This window comes from Megascapheus bottae, chromosome 5 (genome assembly GCF_031878675.1).
Source record: "Megascapheus bottae isolate mThoBot1 chromosome 5, mThoBot2.hap1, whole genome shotgun sequence".
In the NCBI taxonomy this organism is placed as follows: Eukaryota; Metazoa; Chordata; class Mammalia; order Rodentia; family Geomyidae; genus Megascapheus; species Megascapheus bottae.
In genome coordinates, this window is record NC_143513.1 from 37,356,903 (window position 1) to 37,374,944 (window position 18,042).

Genomic DNA, 18,042 nt, shown 5'->3' on the forward strand with positions numbered 1-18,042 from the left:
AAGCAGAAGAGGATTTTAAGCTTACTGATGGATAGAAATTCCGTAAATAGTATCAAAAGAAAGTATTCAGATCTATGAAGTTTATTTAGTTAATCTGGAAAAAAATACAAAGGCAGGTCAATTTTGAATGTCCAAGAATTCAAATGATGCATTGTTTTGTGAAGGTGCCACTTTCAGGATTAACATACTTGCATCTATATTCTTTGACTTACCTGTTTATAAAGCCACCTCTTGGGGCTGGGAGTTTAGTTTACTAGTGGAGTGCTTGCCTACCATGCATGAAGACATAGGTTCGATTCCTTGGCATCACATACCTAGAAAAAAGCCAGAAATGGTGCTGTGGCTCAAGTGGTAGAGTTCTAGCTTTGAGAAAGCCCAAGACAGTGCCCAGACCCTGTGTTCAATGCCCAGGACTGGCAAAAAATAATAATAACACCTCCTGGGACAGAAATTTGATCCAGTGAATACAGGTGTGCTTGGCTCAAAATGGTACCAAAGCTATACATGATGAAGCAGACATAGCTCTGAAAAAAGAAAAAAATGTTGGGGTACTACTGAGTATTGAAAGCCTACTATAAAACACAAGTTGCAAGGTACAAACAAGCAAATACCACCTTAGAAAAAAAACAAAACATGCCAAGATTAGATGACATCAGACTGAGCCACTCTTCCATAATATGATTGTCTCTTCCTTTGTATACCTATATCCACTTTTACCATTTCAATGAGGGAAATGTTCTTTGCTTATATTGGTACATTTATAAAGGCACTTGCTCATTCTAGAAGCAGGTGCTTCAAGAGAAGGAAAAGATCACTGGGTACATATCCTGAATATGTTTAGACCCAAAACTAAATCAGAATTATTTTACTAGAAAAGAATGGAAAAAATGAATAGATAACTCTCATAGTATTCATATTATTCACTATTATGAGTGAATAAAATTACTTTAGCAGAACATGCTATCATGAATTGTAAAGGATAATTAGGTATCATGAGAATATGTGAAAAAAGAAAGTTACAAAAAAATCTATTAATTTCTGGAAGCTCTGCCAGGTCATTTCATGGATAAAATATATAGTCCATCATTGAAATTAGTGGATGAAGGTTTTTGTTTTCTTAGGAAAACAAATTTCCTTAATACATTTTTATAAAACTTGTCATATATAGGCTGACTTGCTGTTCTTTCAACAATAGTAATGTAAATAGACTTATAAATTCTGAGATTCAAATTTTTCAAGATAATATGTATTATTGACTTCTGTATATTTCTTATTTCCTCTACTTTTTTATCGTGGCTCAATTATCCAAACATGATTATACCGAAAACACAAGTTTCAGGAGTTCTGGTTTTACATTTGTAAAGGTATTTTCAAGTCCAGTTCATTCCTTCCTATACGGAAAAAGGAAGGGTCTTGTGATAAACACAATATGACCTGGTTGTTGTTAAATATAAAATTAATCTTTGAGTTACAGGTTGGGTCTCATACTATGATAGTAACTACTCACAAGGCTGAGACCCACCACTTACATCAACCATTTTCATAATTCCCATCTCAAATTAACAAGCAAAATGCCATGTTGATGGTTTTGACTCAAGTGGTAGAGCTTCAGCCATGAGCAAGTAAACAGCTGAGAATAAGAGGTTCTGGTTTGCTGGAACCAGAGGAAAAAATATCTTTAATAGGTCTACATTATTTGTTTTCTGATATTCTGTCCAGTTATTCATTAAATTATATTAGTAAACAGAAATAAATTTCTTTTATTGGCAAAATAAAAACCTAAATATTTTCACTTGTTTACAACTGTACATATTGTACATATCTTTTTTTGGGGGGAGGGGAGCTTGAACTCAGCCTGGGATCTGTCCCTGAGCTCTTCAACTCAAAGCTACCACCCTTGAGCCAAGCCCCACTTCCCATTTTCTAGAAGTTAATTGGAGAAAGGTTTTCGGGTTCTTTTGTGCCCAGGCTGGCTTTGAACTTTGATTCTCAGATCTCAGCCTCCTGAGTAGCTAGAATTCCAGAGGTGACCCACCACGCCTGGCTTATACATACCTTATAGGACAGAAAAATTGCTTGGATTTATTGTCAGAGGAACAAATATTCATATAATTGTTGCCTTCTTATAGCTTTTTATGTCCTCCCATTTACTAAATCTATAGCAACTCTAATTATGTTACTAGAAATAAGAAATACTATTTGAGGAGAAAGAGTTTTGATAGCTGATTGAATTAAAATTCTTTTTATGGTATCTTACTCTGGCTTTCACATATTAGGAAGTTAATGATATGATGAACTTTAAAAATGCCATAAATGTTTCAAAGTGTAACCTATGAGGGCACTTTAAAAATCTCTTCAAGTCTGAAGCTGAATTTAACCAATCATGAAATGTTACCCATTATTATGTCACGTGCATGCAGTGCTTAGAACAATCAGATTCCCAGGGTCTGAAAGTAGAGTGGTAGGTACCAATAGGATTAAAAAATATCTTTTTAGTCTTGCAATTAGGTATGATATTTCATGTTAGTTTAATAACAACATCCTTGTCACCATAATTAAAAACTTTGCTGAAAAATGAAAGATACACACAAAGCATGGAGCATAAGACAACTCTTTTCTTAGTAATTGTTATCTGTTTTGTTCTTAGGTACAAGCATTTCAGAAAGTCGAAAGAGAAAACTGAAATAATACATCTTTTCATGAGAATAACTAATGACTGACCCAAATAACATTCTTAATTTATTTTCTAGTATATATTTCTAAGCACGTTTATTATTTTAGGAGGAATTGTGGATAAAGACCTTCGTCACTACCTCAACTTACGATTTCAGAAGGGTTCTGTGGACCACGAACTTCAGCAAATTATTCGTGACAACCTCTACCTCCGCACGGTGCCATGTGAGTAAAATGGGCAATGTTATATTCTTTCTGTCTTAATGAAGAAATGTCCAGCGATATATCAATTGTGTAAAAGAAAAGTTAAATCACACCATTTTTTATGGATGTTACTTGAGACTGATTTGAGATCATGAAATTTCAAGTACAAGAGTGCTTAAAGGGGCAGGGAGTTTTGCCTAGTGGTAGAGTGCTTGTCTAGCCTGCACAGAGAGCCAGGTTCAATTCCTTGGTGTACTACGTACATAGAAAAAGCCAGAAATGGTATTGTAGCGCAAGTGGTAGAGTGCCAGCCTTGAGAAAACCCAAGGACAGTGCTCAGTCCCTGAATTCAAGCCCCAAGATTGGCAAACATAAAAGAGTGCTTATAGCCATAGTTGCATGGTTTATGCTGAAGCTGTAGAGAAAGAAGACCGGTAATATTCAAGCTATAAAATCTAATTCAAACATCTCACTCAAGTTAGTACTGAGAAATATCAGCTCCATTTAAGACTTCTAGTAGATCAGAATGAACCACAGTGGGTTCAAAACCTACTTCCCAGGAGGTCAGGAGAATGAACTTATAACGCTTTAGTTGAAAGAGAGATTTTCTAAACTGAATCTACACAGTAACTCCAAGACTCAACTCTGAGTTTCATCAGGGGAAGCCCACAAGTGGAAAGGAAAGTACACTTGGAAAAATAAAGGTAGTATCCTTTGCTTAAGAAGTTATTATGACTGCATAAATTCCTTATGTGCAAAAACTATATAAATTCACCAGAATCAAATCCCAATTTCCCTTTAAAAGAAAGGAACTAATTAATTTATCAACATTACAAATCATCATTTTTGTCCCTCATTTGAAAATTTTGTATTAGCATTAGAACAAATGGATATCAAATTCCATTTTCTTTAAGGGAGATAGTATAACCTTTGAAGACTTCCCACTCTTGAAATCCTACTTTGTAGATATTATATGTATACATTATTCTAGTTCTACCATAAAGTTTAATGAATTCAAAACTATGATTGCTGGGACCTAATGTAAGCTATTTAAAACTTATCTTGGATAAATGAAAAAAGCAGAAAGTAATAATATCTAGGATGGAGCCACAATATATAAATGATGAAGATGAATGATCATATAAAATTTGAAAGCACACCAAGGTAAGGAAATGACAGGGTGTAACCACCGAGCCTTTTCATCTATACATCTTATACTATGGATAAGCTTACACCATTGTCAGTACTGAATGTTCACCAAAATAAAAATGCCAGAGCACAACGATCAACAGTTCTTCAATGAGAATGCTTGCTGATTGACATCTTGTTCATCAAAATCATTCCTTTTTTTCAGTGTGTGCTAGTCAAATAAGTAGACTTTCGAACCTTTGATTTAAAGCTGAAAGTTGAGAGAAAAGTGTACTTGTAAACTTGTGAGTTTGACATTAGTGTGATTGGCAGAAGATGGATTAAAGTAAGTGACTGAACTATTTATAAGGTAACGAGAGGATGCATTTTCAAAGCAGAGATGTTGTCAGAGCAGCTGTGTGAATTTATCTTTTGTGACATGAAAGAAAAGTGATCTCAAATACTAAATAAAGAGTCGGGATACTTTATTATACTGAAAAGCTAAGGGAAATAGATAAGAAGCAGACATTCAGGAATACATATGGTCCTTACTAAGGCGATGACATAAATAAGACAGTCTTAATTAAATATTAAGATAATAGGAGAATATTTTGCATAGTTATTTAACTTTTAAAAGCATTTCCTTTGGAGTACTAAAAAAGACAATAGAAGTAAAACAAATAGGTAAAATTACAGGCCACATGAGTAAATAAATGTGAAGAATTTCAAGATATGATTTTGGTACAAGGTCATAAATTCAATTAGAAATCTTTCAATAGCTCCTGTAAATGTGATAACTAGAAATTCAGTGAATCTGATTGTTATGATAAAATACTTATTCTTTGATTTTCAGCTACTACTCCTAATAGCTAACTCAAATGACACCATCCACTACCAGTGCTTTTAACTTGGTAATTGAGTAAATTAAAAATAGTCTGAGCTAGAGATGAGTCTGATTTATATTATTAAAAGTTCTCTTTGTGATGAAGAACTGGACCTGGACAATTTACCTTCTTCAATCATTACACCTTTTAATGAAGCATGCAGACATTTTTAGAGACCACGTTGTAAAAATGTCAGTAGGGTGAAAAATTCTACCATGTCTTAGACACTTACTTGCTGTATCCAGCTTATTGGTACTGACTATGGAATCACGTGTCTTATACATTCTTCTAGGTCAAAATATTCTCATAGGTTTTATGGACCTAACATGAGAAAGGAAAATGACTACTACTCAAGAGCTTACCATTGCTCCAGTAGATCCATACACTGAGAGATACATGTTCCTCTTCTGTAAGGTAACTGTGGTGCCAAAAATAGATTATTGGTGACTGCAATGAAACAAAAGTACAATATATTTGTAACCACACAAGGATTAATTACTTTTTACAATGCTACACCCAAGTGACTTCTAGTTAAATTTAGGGCCTTGTGTGAAAAATCTTACTTTGAAACTTGTTACATTTAGTTACATAAGGCTAGTTTGCTACTCTACCTACTACAACTAGAAGGTAAAGAGAAGTCTTTTTCACTTGATTTCCTTCCTGCCAGTGATAGAATGCTCTAGACTTAGGTGTCCATAGAGACATTCTTGTTCTTACACACATGCATACAATTAGTTACATCCAAGTTTGGACAAGTTAGTTCCCATAGTTACTGCTGAAGGAAACTTGTCTGGCTGTTGGCTGATTTCAGAGCTAACTGGGGGAAGAAGGTGATAAATCCGGATCTCCCTCACGCTCGATCTACAAACCATTCAAAAATCCTATTCATAAACATGTACTGACTGTAATAAGCCTTTTCCTTTTTGCTGGATTAGAACCTTATTCTGCAAACCTAATTATTCAAACAATGTTTTATAAAAGGTAACTCTGTGAACATGGAAGCAATATTGAGTCATTGATAGGACTGTCATAAATATAGCAAGCATGAGCACCAATAAACCCACACACGTGCACACACACACACACACACACACACACACACACACACACACACACACACACAATCACAATCCCAGATGACTTCAGGTCATTATTTAAAATCAGATCAGGAAGAGAAACTCCTTAGAAACTTACTGGACATTTTCTATAGGTCATAAATTTGTCACAAGATTCATATTCACTGAAGATCCAAATTTGTGCCTACTTGTTTGACAACTAATCAGGGAGAAATGAAGGCTTCTAGAGAAATTTGATGCCACAAAAACACTAAAGCAACTATTTTTAAGATGCAATGTGAATAGTAGGGCTCAGTGGCTCACGCCTGTAATCCTAGCTACTCAGGAGGCTGAGATCTGAGGATCATGGTTCAAAGAGCCAGCATAGGCACTAAAAAGTCTGCGAGACTCTTATCTAGTTATCTAGAAAATGGGAAGTGGCACTGTGGCTCCAAGGATAGGGTAATAGCCTTGAGCTGAAGAGCTCAGGGACAGTGCCAGGCCGAGTGCCAGCCCCATGACCAAAAAAAAAAAAGATAAAAGATAAAAGAACAACGTGAAGACACAACATTTAAATGAAGACACTATTGACTTTTAAGTGAAAACACTGAATAACTGGAATATCTTATGTGTCAGTCAATGCCAGTTTTATATAATTGAGCTTTAGAGGTAATGTGTAAATGGTGATAAAACAAACTTGTTTTTTGCTTAGAATATGATAAAGACTAACCAGGAAAAAACTCACATAGATAAAGGGCTTGAAGGAGTTTAGGACATCCATCACAAGGAGTTTCAATTACCCTGATATTACATAGAAGGCAATTTCAAAAGTACTAAGGTAGCAGCCTTTGCTTAGAGATTAAATAAAGTTGCATGGTTTCATCATAACCTGGAAAATGTACATGGTTAAAGTAGTATGCATGCTCCCTGAGTAACAATGATTCACAACTTTAGGAGAGAAATTAGAAGAGCTATTAATAACAATATTGAACTGATTTCAAATGTTAAGAGAATAAAGTCTGAACAGTCTACTGAGAATGATAGAATATATTTACTTGGGTCTAATCAACCACAGTTAAGGTAACTATGCTTCTGAAATAATCACTGCAATTTTTTGATAAAGTTCTGATTCTTTGTATCTCTAGCAATTATTAAAAAATCACAATTTTTGATATAAACATGGATAAAGATATAATAGCTATAACATTTTCCCACTGTCTCAGATGACATAGAGATGAAATTGAAAACCCAATTTTAATAGTTAAACTTATCTCTCAAGACTATTTTGTCATATGGTAAGATGGTTTTATTGGTAAAAAATTTTAAATTTGCTTCAAGTAAAGAGATATATTAGCGTATATCAAATAAAAGGAAAAAATCAATAAAACTAAAATCTAAAGCTATTCCATAAAAAAAGAAACACACAGATTTCAGATATGAAACAAATTACTTTTGTGGGAAACTTGATTGAAGTATAACTTAAAATGAAGTTTGAATATATTTAAACATTTTATGTTAATAAAACTAAAAATTTCCAAGATCAAATTGTGAGATTTCAACTTTTTAAAAATGTTTACTTGGCTGGTTTAGTGTAGAGTGCTTGCCTAGTATGCATGAAGATCTGGGTTCGATTCCTCAGTACAATATAAACAGAATAAGCTGGAAGTGGTGCTGTCGCTCAAGTGGTAGAGCAAAAAAAAAAAAAGAAAAGAAAAGAAAGAAAGAAAAGAAACTCAAGGGCAGTGGGACAATGCCCAATCCTGAATTCAAGCCCCATGACCACATGACAAGAAAAAGAAAAGATGATTAGGGCTGGGAGTTTGGCCTATAGAGTGCTTGCCTACCATGCACAAAGACATAGGTTCGATTCCTTGGTACCACATACGTAGAAAAAGGCAGAAGTGATGCAGTGGCTCAAGTGGTAGAGTTCTAACCTTGAGAAACCCAAGGACAATTCTACGCAGTACTAGCAACAAAAATATAAAGTCAATAACATTAACACTTATGCTATATTGTCTTTCACAAAGAAAAATTTAGAAGCAGACTTCTTAAAAAGTTTTGAGAAATTATCTCATCCTAAGAGCAATTGTCAAAATATCAGAAGATATTGCTTTGCAATTGTTCAACAACCCCTTTTGCTGAGGACAGGGTATTTGACCACATAACTATTAGAAAGTATGAGATTGGAAGTGAACTCCCTAATATACTGCATAAAGGGAAGCCATTTTAATTATTTAACAAAAATTCAGTACCTTAATAGCTTGTGACAATATGTAACTAAGTCAATATGTCTTGGTAGATATGAGCAGATCATCCTAACTAATCCTAATTTTAACTGTAAGTGTATTTCATATTCTGAAATCCAAAGAGAATGATGACAACCTACAGATTAGATGACTAACTTCAACAACAGCATCTTTTATTCAGTGGGAGGAATTTCTCTGAGTTGGAGATGATGAAGAACATGACTGATTATGCAGAATATCTGTAAGTAATAATGGCCTTTGTGCCAAGAAGGCAAGTAGAACTTCACAGATATAGATGGACAGGCTAGTATACAAATAAATGTATCTGATGCAACTGAGTTTTATACTAACTTATGGCCATAACTCTTCTTATTGCCACAAATAAATCACAAATTTAGAATTCATTCATGAAATGGTTTTAATGTTGCTAGACTTTTATTCTTTGGAAAGTTGCTATTCTAAAATAGACTGAAGATTGGCACTAGTAGCTCATATCTATAACTCTTGTAACTTGGGAGACTGAGAAGGCGAAGATTATGGTTCAAAGCTAGGCTAGAAAGAAAAGTTCAGGAGGCCTTTGTCAACCTATAGTGGGACAATTATAGATACAGGCCAGCCTAGACAAAAAGACAGTGAGAAACTGGATGCCATGTTTCAAGACTGCTTGCAGCAATGAATAGAAATCTCACAGCAGATGAATTTCAGCATAGGAATGTACGTCAATGGGAAGCAGAATCCTACTTCAAAAACAACCAGTATATCTGGACACTGGTGACTAGCCACTCGAGAGGCTGAGATCTAAAGATTATAGTTCAAATCCAACCCAGGCAGGAAAGTCTGTGAGACTTTTATTACCAATTAACCACACAAACACACACACACGCACACACGCACACCAGAAACAGAACACTCAGAGACAGAAACAGAAACACTCAGAGACAGAGTACTAGCCTGGAACAAAGATCTCAGGGATAGCACCCATGCCCTGAGTTCAAGCCTCAGGACTGTTAAAAAATAAATAAATAAAAACCAGAAAACAAAGGTGGAGGGGAGTATAGCTCAAATGATAGAGTGCCAAATCTGCCATGTATGTATATGTGCATGTATGTATGTGATTATACTGGTTATATTTAATAATAAATGTTAAAGATGATAATAATTAGAGAATAAAAATGGCTATTCTAATCTGTTAAGAAGTAGACCTATTTGCTTAAAAAAGTCTATAAACAAATAGGTCTACTTCTTAACAGATTAATAAGGCAGGAAAATTTTCAAAAGCTTCTTAGTAATAGCAAACACATGACAACACTCTGCTCATTGTGCATTCAGATGTTCTGTAGGCTTGGCACATTTGGTAAGAGTATTGTTTTATAGAAAGTTTGAATGGACTTAAGGGACTTCTCTTCCCTCAAACTAAGAATGCTAATATCCAGTCATATATATGAAACCATTATTTCTTCTGTTCATAGAGCAAAAGAAGTGTATCTTTCTTTGGTCAAATAGTTAGCATTCATTGGTTTGGTTGACAGAGTAATCTCCAGGAGAGAAATGGCTTCAAAATATCACTTAATGTGGAAAGTCAAGGAACATTAGAAGTGATTGCATTGATTTATGTGATGGACACCACAGGGCACTTCGTTTTAGAATAAAGGCACAGATTTGGCAAAAAAAAGAAAAGAAAAAAGAAAGAAAAGCCAATAAAGACCAGCAGTGAAAACCTTACTGATTTTCCTAATAATATAAGCTTCCCCTTGCACTGACTACATTGACTTTTTCTGTTGTTATGACTCAGTCTTACCTTTGTGTTTTCCCTTTGGGTTTGCATTTGTCACTTTTCTCTTCCTACGACAATCTCCAGAGGGGCTTGAAAGCCAATAATCTCAGTCACTGTCCCAGGGACAGTTAGATGTGTCTCTAAGACCATTTTTCCCACTTCCAGGAAAGCCAGTCATCACTTTCAATAGAAAATAACTCCAATTTTCAAGGAGCTTAAGTGCATACTTCCAGATCATAACCCTATATGATGGGGTGTAAAGTCAATACACCTCACTGTATCTTCACTGTTTGAATAAAAAGAATTAGGACTCCACCAGTCTCAGACTTACCCCAGTTTCCAGTTAACTGATTAGTATCTTGGCTATGGTACTAGGTACTGTAATTACAATTGTAAGAAATTGGCAGACAGCAATAGATTATTATGTTGGCCAGGAACCAAGGATATAGGTTTGTAGTAAATCTTTGAGTCATCCAGTTCAAAAGCACCTAGACAAAACAACCAAAATAGAATGCTGTTGGAAGTTATAGCTATTCTAATGTCTAGTGCACTAAGTGAAGTAGTTTATGTATTGCATGATTTAGCATTGATAGAGCTTATCAAGTAGCAAAATGGAACTATGGAAAGAAACCTCATCTTAGGATTCACTAGTTCTAGACCAGGCTATGCACTAAGTAACAACAGATCTTTGCAATGGACTTAACTGTTTGGGCTTGGGAAAGGAGGGAAAGTAATAAAATAGTTCTTACTGATCTAAAATTCTGTTGTTTTCTGATTTGATGGCTTGCATTTCTTTAATAATTATTCAAATCAGTTCCTGAAATTGGCTTAAATTATTCTGAGTATGGAATGCCCTTGATACTGAGCAGGTGTAAACAGCTTATGGAAAGAGAGATATATCAAAGACAGCAAACACTTCAGAGAAAAATAAAGAGCTGAGTTTAAATTAAGTGCAGGTCTGGATAAAGCTAGTGATGCGTGTATTTCAGAGTTTTCTATGAATGTCAAGTCAAAGATGCCATCATAACTCTGATGTTCATTGAAATCTGCCCTCACTATTCATGCAACTCTGAAATATGGTCCAATCTCAGTAAATAGATAGGAAAATAAACATAATGAGAAATACAAAGCTTCTAAAATAGTTCTTCTCCTTTGGAATGTATAATGAGTTGTGATGTGATGTGAAGACCTCTGAAGCATGAGGTGTATTGTTATGAAAATGTGATTGTACGCCTATGATAAGATGTTTAACATGAAATGTAGTGTCTTCTAATGTTGAACTTTAATAATCTCTCTTATTCAAATGAATGACCCTAGTTCAACTTCCAAATAGATTCCTCTAATAAGGAGGCTAAATCAATGCTTAGTGTTAGTCAAGGCATTCACAGCTCAGATGAAAGATATACTTATGAATTCTGCCTTTTTAGGTAAGTTAGATGTGTAGAATGGGACCAATCCACAGAAAGCTTCTCAGTTTCTACTTCAAGTTGATCCCTTTCCAATTATAAAGCCAGTTTGCAGGAAAAGTTGATTTTTATTCTAATAAAGTCAGGGAATGTCTGCCCAAGCATCATTATAATAGTTTCCCTTGCGGCTTTCAACACAACCCAGTGGTTATCATCAGTCATAATTCCTTAACTTGTCCTCCAAAGACAAGACTAAAGTGGGGAGTTAATGTCAAGCCTGTGTGTATCTGTGCTTTCCCAATTCTGGTAAAATTCTGATTTGTCTTTTCATCTTTTTAATTGTTTGACACTGATGAAAAGCTGTGCAGATCATTAAGGGACTTGCACATCTGTAGGAAATTTGCTACTTCGTGTCCTGAATCCAACTCAGTCATTTCATCTTGCATTTGCCTCTTGATTGGCCATTAACCAATTAAGTTCCAAATTTTCTTTTCTTTAACATTGTATTACCATGAACATAAAACATCTAAAAGAAAAAAACAAGTAGATGACAAATGTACTAGTCCAATAATTAAACCTGTTAGTCATATGGGAAAAGAATTAATATGCCTAAACCTTATTTGTTTTAAATTTCTAGTGAACTTTGCTTGTAATTTTTTCATTAAGTCTACTCAAACTCTGAATCCTAATGTTAGAAATTTGTAATTGCATAGGCATTATAAGCAAATATTTACAAAACTTCACAGTTCCTCATTTCTTTTGTAAAGAGATGATAGGATATGCATGGGAAGAAATAAATGAATCAATATTTACCAAACACCAATATGCAAGTATACCATATCATTTCTTCTTACAGTTTTCTGAGAAATATGTTGTTGTTCCCATTTTTCAAAGTGGGATTTAGGGTTGGAGAAGTTATCAACCATTCCCACAACCACATAGTTAGGAATTAGCTAGGAAGAAAATGAAGTCTCCATCTGTGTGATGCCAACAACTAGTTAGATCTCTTTTGTTATTGTTGCTGCTTTTTTCTCTGACAGCTCTGACTAAATTTTAGAAGACTCCAAAATGTAAAATACTTCCTAAACAAATAATCACAGTTTATTTAATGTCCCTAATGATAGCCAGAGGGGAAAAAATCACAAAAATAAGCAACTATTTAAGGTCTATGATTGGACACATTTCTATATCTGCTGTCTGGGAACCTATATTGTCTCTAATGGCTCCAAAAAGACCAAATTCATGTCATAGTTGATTGATGTTCAACAATGGTATGCCTCCTCCCATTCTCATCTGGAGGAAAATGAAACAGAGGCACCAAGGCCATTTACTCCAAAGTTCATGGCATTGTAATGGGGAAAGTGGTCTTTCTGTTGAGGAAAAATAAGACTTTTCTATCTGAGGATGGCTGACTTGGCACTGACAAAGTGTTGCTTATGGTTCGGTATAATGACAAACTTCTCAGATCTTAAAAATTCCCACTGGCTTTTCTTTGGGCACAATCTCATGATCATATATGTGAGAACAACTTGTTTGAGTCCTTCATCAGAGGCCTGCAGAAGTGAAAGTTACACATTCACCCACTTACACACACACACACACACACACACACACACACACACACACACACACATCTTTGGGCCTCCTCCAGTATTGGGTAACACCTCATTTCTCACACAGTGATGTCACATTCATACACACAGTTTTATCTTGTACTTCAGGAGCCAAATGTTCAGACAAACAACTCCTGCCAAGCTTTTATTCTCTTCATATTGCTTACATGTCAAAGAACTTTTTATCCCATAAATTCAAACAGTATACTCTCCTTCAGATTTCAGTGTAAGAAATTAAAATTTCCTCCCCCCAAAAAGAGTATCAAAGGTATTTTAATGAGAAAGAAGTTTAGAGAAATGGTCATTTAGAAAATTGCTGGGAGGGGCATCTGGGTTGGATCCACATCTCATTGTGTATATTTGAGAGTAGTTTAATATCGTGTTAAATTCCCTAAATGGGATAATTATTTTCATATAAGCAACTATCTTTGAATTCAAATAACATTTCAGAAATATTTGGGAATCCAATTTTATAATTCAAGAGCAAATTACTCTTGAAGCTTCAGAATAATAAACATATATAGATATATAGAGAGAACAAAAGCAAATGCTGCAAGAAAAACATGAATATTGATTTACTATGCTTGTAGATAATCTACAGGCTTGATATCTGTTCAAAATAAACTGTCAATTAAAAAAAAAAAAGAAAATTGCTGGGAGAATTCGAGAAGAAAGTTTGAGACTAGATCCTCTGGAATAACACACAAGGCAGAACTGCTTGGAGAGTTTACAGTCCCTGCAAGCAAAATGGCTACTCTGAAATCTGTAGCTAAAACCTAACATCTCCCACAATCAGGATGGAAGAAATTTCCGTTATGACTACCATAGCTACAATGGTCTCTTGATGCATTGTAAGCTAAGCAATAGATCCTGGATCCTTCAGAGCAAACATAACATGGCTGAACATTTTCATTATGAAAGAAAATACCACCTTTGAACATATTTCTTTTTATGAATACCCAGTGGACTTATAGTTATAATAGTGCTTCTTCAATTTGTTTTGGTTAGTCTATAGTCAAATAAAATACAAATAGTTGCTATCCGATATTACAAAAAAGACAGAGGCTTTGTCAAGGCTTGTACTTTTCTATTTTCAGGTTCCAAATATAATTACATTATACTAAATGGTTATAAGCTAATAGGGATAATTTGGTTCTTTAGAAAATGGGCATAGTTAATGTAATATCAGTTACTCTGCCATTGTTCTACTCTACTTATAGAATGAAACATTTTAAATGTGTGCAAGGGTCTTTGTTCATTTTTATTCACAACATTATTATTAAAACATATGAATGCAATACTAACAAAATTTACTTCATAATTATATTTCCCACATGAAAAGGCAATTGACAAAAATATGCTTTCAGAACATAATTTAAATTTGGAGCAAGAGAAGGAATCTTAATTAAAAGTGAGGAGTTGAATATATTACTTGAAGCTCTACCAAAAATTAATTCTATTTTGAAAGAACTAAGATGCTTTTAGAGTTGATGGCATAATCTCTATGATCACAGGTCAGCAAGTATGGCTTTTGCGTAGGCTCCCACAACAGTTCTGTGCCTCAAAGTTCATTAAGGAGTCATGCTATGAATTCCTTGATAGAATGAAATACTGTTAAATACACATGCAAGAAAGATTTGACTATGTGCAATTAGGAATCCTTGTATTTATGCCAGTATACTGGTCTAATATTAGTTTGGAAGAAAGTCTACTGATTCTCTGTCATAAACATAAGATTGTAATTCCAGTTATCTTACAGGCTGAACACTATTATCTCTATGAATAGGGCTATATTCATAAAAACTTATCTTTCAGATTAGTCAGCTGTAAAAATGTGATTTTCTCAAAGTGTCATTAATGCAATTAATAGCCTGTTAAATTTATAGAGATTAAAATACTTAAACTTTCATAAAACTTATTTTAATTTTAATTCATATATATTAACATTGAGAGGTAAGAAGTACAGATGACTGGCTAGGAAGAAGGGATATGGAATTATTAAGACATAGATGCTATCAGGTGTGATGGTACATACCTGTAGCCCTAACACAAAGCAGAGGCAGGAGAATTATGAATTCAAAGCCAACCTGAACTACATAGTAAGACCCCATATCAAAATGAATTAAAATGTAAGTAAATAAATACAAAGTAGGTCCTATTTTATAAGGATTTATTATTTTCACAAGTTCAAATCTATGTGAGACATATATTATTCTCAGTCATCAGTTAAGAAGAACATATACAACAAAACTGAGGTAAAAACAACTATCCAGTGTCATAGCTAAGACCCATAGCCAGCCTAAAGATGTCAGGAAATGATTATTGAAACTATCTGAGTTAACTAATCTTTGTATAGCAATAATGACCAGATCGTTGGATTTGGCAAGAAAGACTAAATACTTTAAAATTTAGTTGAGCAATATGAATTCAGCTCTGGATACTTGGCTCAGTCCTGCCTTGATATGTTCATGATGTTGATGGTATGTAATTAGAGAAGAATAAGAAAGAAAAAAAATCAAAACAATAAAAATCCCAAAATATCCTGTCAGCCACTGGAATATTAAAGGTTTTCTTAGTAATCTTTGTTGCAACCTTCTAATTAGCAGCACACACTTTTTAAATTTACTTATTTGTTATCATAAAGGTGAGGTAAGGTTAAAGTTACCTAAGTCAGGTAATGCGTACATTTCTTTCTGAACAGTGACACCCCTTTCTTCACTTTCTCCCAGTCTTCCCCTCCCTTTCCCTCCACCACAAGTTATATAGTTCATTCTCAACATAGTGTCTAGTGTGTATCACTGCTGCATTTCTTCACTTTTATCTCATCATTTCTGTGATTCTCCCCATACCCTCCCCCAAACAGACAAGACAAAAGGTACAGAAAACAAAGGCAGTGACAAATGAGAAGGTGGAGGGAAGGGAACCAAATAAAATGCTGCTGTGTTTCCATTTCTTGGAGCTCGTTTCCAGTAAGTATCATTTTGTAGGATCATAGGCACATAGCCACTGAGCCTTTCTGGTTCTCTCCTAAGACTATCCTCCTTTAGTCTCACTTGTGAGTAGCATAGTTTGGAGTTTTTTTGTTTTTGTTTTTGTTTTGTTTTGTTTTTTTGCCAGTCCTGGGCTTGAGCTAAGGGCCTTGAGCTCAGGGCCTGAGCACTGTCCTTGGACTTTCTCAAGGTTAGAGCTCTACCACTTGAGCCTCAGCACCACTTCTGGCTTTTTTCTATGTATGTAGTACCAAGGAATCGAACCCAGGTCTTCGTGCATGCTAGGCAAGCACTCTACCACTAGACCAAACTCCCAGCCCCAGCACAGTTTTTTTTAAACCATGAAACAAGACTGAAGTCTCCAGATTCTTGAACACAGCCTTTAGACTGAGAACAATGGATTCCTGGCTTCCACTGTGGAAATCTGGTAATGCATGCAGCCTCACGTAATTAGAGAAAGCTATAATGGTCTTTTCTTTTGTGTTTCCAAGAAAGTAGAGATATATAAAATATGAGAGGTAGAGAAAAAGTAAATAAGACTCAGTCTTTAAAAAAAATAACCCCAAAATTAGCAGAGAATCTGCAGAATTGAAATATTTTCATATGTGTATAAGTATATATATATGTATGTGTACACATCTATATGGATATGAAGATATATATCTATATAAATTTATTTAAAGTGTGAACTGGTCATGTGTTTGTACCTACATAAAAGTATAAAGTATCTTACCTCACAGAGATTATGGAGCATATACAATTGTGTAACAATAGATAGATAGATAGATAGATAGATAGATAGATAGATAGATAGATAGATAGTGTGTGTGTGTGTATGTGTGTGTGTGTGTGTGTGTAATGTTGAAAAGCTGAGCATTGGTGCAATACCTATAATCCTAGCTACCTCAGAGGCTGGGATCTGAAGATCACAGTTCAAAACCAGCTTGGGCAAAAAGTTTCCATGACTCTTATCTCCAATTAGGAACTCAAAAAACAGAAGTGGAGCTGTGGCCCTATAGAACAATCATAGATGAGACACAAGCCTTTTAAGTCAGCATTGGGAATCTAGGCTAGAGGACCTAGGAAGACAGTCCAAGTCTAACCTTTTAGAAATTTGTTGTTACTAAGATGAGCATGAAAGACACAGAGTCAGGTTACTACGCTTCAAGAATTAGGTGGTAAGTTAGGAGAGTAGAGAAGGTGAAGATTATGAAACATCTTAAAAATGATTAGAAGAGTCTGAATGATAATAGTTGTTGGCATATTAAATTCTAGTGAAACCCAAACTGGCCATTCATTATGAAATAAGCTACATGGATTTACATAAGATATGACATGTCTAATGGGGTTGGCGTAGTTGAATTACCTATCTATGATTTAGTCATCATCTCTAAAGTGGGGAATAATGCAGTATGAATTTCATGGATAAGAATAAAGAGGTTTGTATTGCACAAAACAGTGCCTTGCAGAAAGTAAAGGTTCAGGGTTAGAGGTGCTGTTCAGGTACCAGCCAATGAGCAAAAGTATTATGTACCAAGTTTGAATGCCAGAATTGGAGGTAGAAAAATTAAGTAAGGGTTCAGGAAGTTTGACTGTCATTATAAAAGTCCTTAATTGGGATAAGAAAAGAAGAGTCTTGTATTTAGAGAAGACTCTAATAGTTGTTCATGGCAGTATTTGCCAATGTGGTGAGGTGAATTGTCTTGGTATTTAAAAGGTGATAACAATATTGCCCTCGTGATCAGTTTGCTACTCTTGGTTGAAATCTGGATAAGTTAGCGACACATTTTAGATCCACAGTAATTCAAGAGCAATCACAGAGAGGAAGATAATTCTTCATTATAAGGCCTGCCCTGAACAGTGAAACATCCCTGGTTCATACATTTTTCTGAGCTGATAACCCAAAATGTTTTCAAGCATTGCCCAATTTCCAAAAGGGGAAAAAAAATCTCCTCAGCCAAGAATCACTGCTAAAGAGAAAGAATGTGCCAAAGAAATGCTGTAAAAAGCAGCTCAAACATTAAAGGTACAGCCATGTGTTGACAAGCACTGAAAAGAGAAAAATCTTG

The 18,042-nt window shown here is 34.8% G+C and overlaps 1 protein-coding gene across 1 annotated transcript in view; it reads left to right on the forward strand.

Annotated features, from left to right (window-relative positions):
* Magi2 (membrane associated guanylate kinase, WW and PDZ domain containing 2) overlaps positions 1-18,042 on the forward strand; it is a 1,234,376-nt gene that overhangs the window by 332,277 nt on the left and 884,057 nt on the right. The window contains exon 2 of the mRNA XM_090332908.1: positions 2,782-2,898. Within this exon, the coding sequence (XP_090189034.1) occupies positions 2,782-2,898 (117 nt within the window). The remainder of the gene's footprint in view (positions 1-2,781; positions 2,899-18,042) is intronic.